This window comes from Monoraphidium neglectum (assembly GCF_000611645.1).
Source record: "Monoraphidium neglectum strain SAG 48.87 unplaced genomic scaffold scaffold05123, whole genome shotgun sequence".
Lineage (NCBI taxonomy): Eukaryota > Viridiplantae > Chlorophyta > Chlorophyceae > Sphaeropleales > Selenastraceae > Monoraphidium > Monoraphidium neglectum.
This window is the reverse complement of record NW_014008507.1, coordinates 1-3,551: the sequence shown is the minus strand read 5'-3', so window position 1 is coordinate 3,551 and position 3,551 is coordinate 1. Positions and strand designations below refer to the sequence as shown.

The window sequence follows — 3,551 nt, the reverse complement described above, 5'->3', positions numbered from 1 at the left end:
GTGCGTGCGTGCGTGCGTGCGTGCGTGCCCTGCGTGCGTGTGTGTGTGTGTGCGCGCGCGCGCGTGTGTGTGTGTGCGTGTGTGTGTGTGTGTGTGTGTGCGTGCGTGCGTGCGTGCGTGCGTGCGTGCGTGCGTGCTCGCGAGCACACGCGCGAGCACGCGCGTGCAGGGGGGGGGGGTAGCTGTAGTGCAGGTCGTTTCCAATAAAGCGAGCGAGGGGCGAACAATGAGTCAAACCTTTCCTGACATTCGGCCGAGATTTCAGGCAGGAAAAGTTACTGGGTTTTGTTGAAAACACACTTTTCTGCTGTTTCTCTAGTATGTTTGTGGGTCCCCTTCAAAATTCAGCACAGTTGCATGGTGGCACTCGCCATGCACAACGGCACTTTTGTGGAGTGTAGACCTGAAACGTCTTGCCTGTGTACGGTTGACGGGACTTACGCTGCCGTAATCTTGCTCTTTACCAGCAGCAATGCCTGGCGGGGAAGCACAGCAGGCGCCGCCCTCGCACCACGCCAGCTCGTGTCCCCGGTGACGAGTTGCGGGCAACCAGGCATTGTAGTGGGGCGCTCACACCCTTTCACACGTTGAACGCGCAGGCCGTATTCGGTTTTTGCAATAATTTTGCGAATTATGCTGTTTCATCTACACACAGTGTCAACGCCAGCTGCACCACTCTCGATGCTGGCCGTCCGCTCGGCGCTTCTGTGCATCGAGCTGCCAAGTGCTGAATTGATACAATAATCATATATGTGTATCACCCGGGGTAACTCAGGCGCAGTGGACCGCGGGCTGGTTCGCTGTATCAAGGGTGTGCACATTGTCACAAAAAAGCTCGGCCGCCAGTTCAGTCAATTCCGGTGGTTGGATGAGTAAACAACGCATCCATTTATACAGGTGATATTTATACCATAAATAATTGAAACAAGTGAACGGAAGCAACGGCTGGTCGAATCCCTGACATGGCAGCACTGCAAGGCTGTTCAAGCCCCTGCTTGCTCTGGCCAAGGGTGTGATGCGTTTGGGACCGCCCCCTCATCGTTCCCTCGGGAACATCTGTTAAAATTGGAACGATACAGAGAAGATTAGCATGGCCCCTGCGCAAGGATGACACGCACAAATCGAGAAAAGGTCCAACACTTTTTGGCCAGTGGTGGGTCAGCCCTGGCTGCTGCACTGCTGGCCTGGGGGGGCGGTTCAGCAGCTGGAGCTTTGCCTGACCCGGGTATACAGTGTTTACGGGTCGGCACCAACACAGAAACGAAAAAATAAACCAGAAAAAACACATACCAGCCATAACGAACGGCGGTTGTGTCAGCAGCGCTGCCTCGTGTGGCACGAACGATGACACGCGGCCTCGGGACGCCAGACGGACAACGGCCTTCTGAGACTCTCGTCACACGCGCGTCACAGAGAAATCATCGCACGTATCAATCTCTTTGTATGCACTAGTTGCCGCGTCACGGCACACACGTGTAGCATGTTGAGGCATGGCGTCGACACTAGCAGCGACGGCAACGGCGGCCATGTTGGCGCAGCTGCAGTGCATGCGCCGCGCGTGGGCACCTGACGGATGGGGCATTCCCAGGTGCATGGAAGACATGAAGGGCAGGCTGGCAGACCTCAAGCGGGCGAACGTGCGGCAGCTGATCGTCCCCCTGCCGGCGCCGGACGGCGGCGAGGGGGAGTGCGAGTGCCAGGTGGATCTCTGCGTCAGCGGCAACTGGCGCGGGGTCTATTCGTTCTTCGATGCGCGCCCGGTCATCAGGGCGTCCCAGGTGCGCACGCGCAGCCGGGGCTAGGTGGTGATGAGGATGCGCGCGCGCATACCGCTGCGACGCCACAGTCGCGCCTGCATGGCACAAGCGAGCGTTGCACGCCTCCCCACGCGTAGGCCACGTACCCCAAGACTCTTGGCGATGCCATCCTGGGCCGCAAGAGGACGACACTCAAGCGCCTTGCAAGGCTGTACGTGTTCGCGCAGGCAGTGCGGCAGGCGGGGGGCAGGCTGCCCTCAAGGGAGCAGCTGCCGCAATCATGAAAGCGTCTGGGACCCACGACCGCCGCCGAGTACAAGGCTGCCCTGGACGAGGTCGCTCGAGACGCCGAGTGGGCAGATGTCGAGGCCTTGCTGAAGCAGCAGCAGCAGCAGCAGCAGCAGCAGCAGCAGCCGCCCGAAGCTGCGGGAGCGGAGGAGGCAGGCCAGGAGCAGCAGCCGCCCGAAGCTGCGGGAGCGGCGGCGGCGGGCCAGGAGCAGCGGCCGCCCGCAGCTGCGGCAGCAGAGGAGGCAGGCCAGCAGCCGCCCGAAGCTGCGGGAGCGGCAGCGGCAGACCAGCAGCAGCCGCCTGCAGCTGCAGAGGCGGCGGCTGCGACCGCAGAGGCGGATGCGGGAGCGGCGGCGGCAGACCGGGAGCAGCAGCCGGCGGTTGCCGCGCTGCTGGCTACGGCTGCGACAGCGGCGCCGCCCGCAGCTCCCGATGCGGCGGCGGTAGACCAGGCAGCGGGCCGGATGCGGGCGGAGGCGGCCGGCGCAGGTGGCCCGGCGGGGTCCGGCCAGGCGCGGTCGAGCGGTGAGTGCGGGGCGGAAAATCTGACCGTGTTGAAGGAGGACCGTCTGGAAAGGCGCCGCGCGGTGCGCTGATGCGCGGGGCCCTCGGCGCCTGGGTTGATATGTGGGTTTGGAGGCCTCTCCCGACAGCAGCTGCCGCTCTGCGTCCAACAACAGGTCTGGGTCACCAGGAGGCGCCAGGCGAGAGCCGGAAGCGGGGGCGCAAGGACGAGGCCGGTCTCGGCGACGGCGACGGCGACGGCGGCAGCGGCAGCGGCAGCGGCGGCGGCGTCGGGGGCGCCGGCGCTGGCGTGGCGGGCGGCGCTCAGGTGGGGCAGCAGTGTCGGGCAGAGGAGCTGATCCGCCGCCCCGGGAGGACACGCATGGAGATCGACGACGACGGCGGCGGTGCGGCGGCGCAAGACGGAGCGGGCTCGCTCCAACTACAAGTCGACAAACTCTTGGGGCCGGCCACACAGGTGGAACGGACCGTCATCAACGCGCTGATGTGAGCGGGAGGGGCTGGCTGCTGGGGCGGGGGCGAGGGGGGGGGGGCGCTCTGCCACGCCTGGAGGGCTTGCTCGCGCCCTGCGGCCCCGCCACGCGCGCCCTGCGGCCCGCGCCTCGGGGCGGCCGCGGGAGCGCCGCCGACAGGCCCGCCGCCCTCTGCGACACGCCACACCCCAGGCACCGCCGGTTCCGGCACACCGTCGTCCTGCCCCACCAGCGCGCGCGAGACGGGACCACCGAGGCCGTTGCGAAGGCCCTCATGCTCCAGCAGCTGGGTGGCGAGGGCAGGATCGCCGCCATCTGCCGCCGCGCACCTGGCGCCGCCGCGGGCCAGCTGGTGGAGGCCTTCAACCAGGTGCGCAGAGCGCCGACCGAGCGGCAGGGGGCCAGGATGCCCGGCGCGGCGCAGTCACGGCTCGGCGGGACCTGACAGCGCCCGGCCAAGCCAGGGCGCCCGGAAACCGGCGCGCCCTGCGCGCTGATGGTGCCCGCC

At 66.1% G+C, this 3,551-nt stretch overlaps 1 protein-coding gene across 1 annotated transcript; it reads left to right on the top strand.

Moving 5' to 3' along the window:
• Positions 1–1,601: 1,601 nt before the first annotated feature.
• MNEG_15202 (hypothetical protein) lies at positions 1,602–3,488 on the top strand (the record flags this gene model as incomplete). The annotated part of the gene is made up of 5 exons (XM_014036327.1): positions 1,602–1,778; positions 1,895–1,987; positions 2,045–2,570; positions 2,726–3,056; positions 3,236–3,488. The coding sequence occupies 5 exons, from the start codon at positions 1,602–1,604 to the stop codon at positions 3,486–3,488; spliced, it is 1,380 nt and encodes a 459-aa protein (XP_013891781.1).
• Between the last annotated feature and the right edge of the window lie 63 nt (positions 3,489–3,551).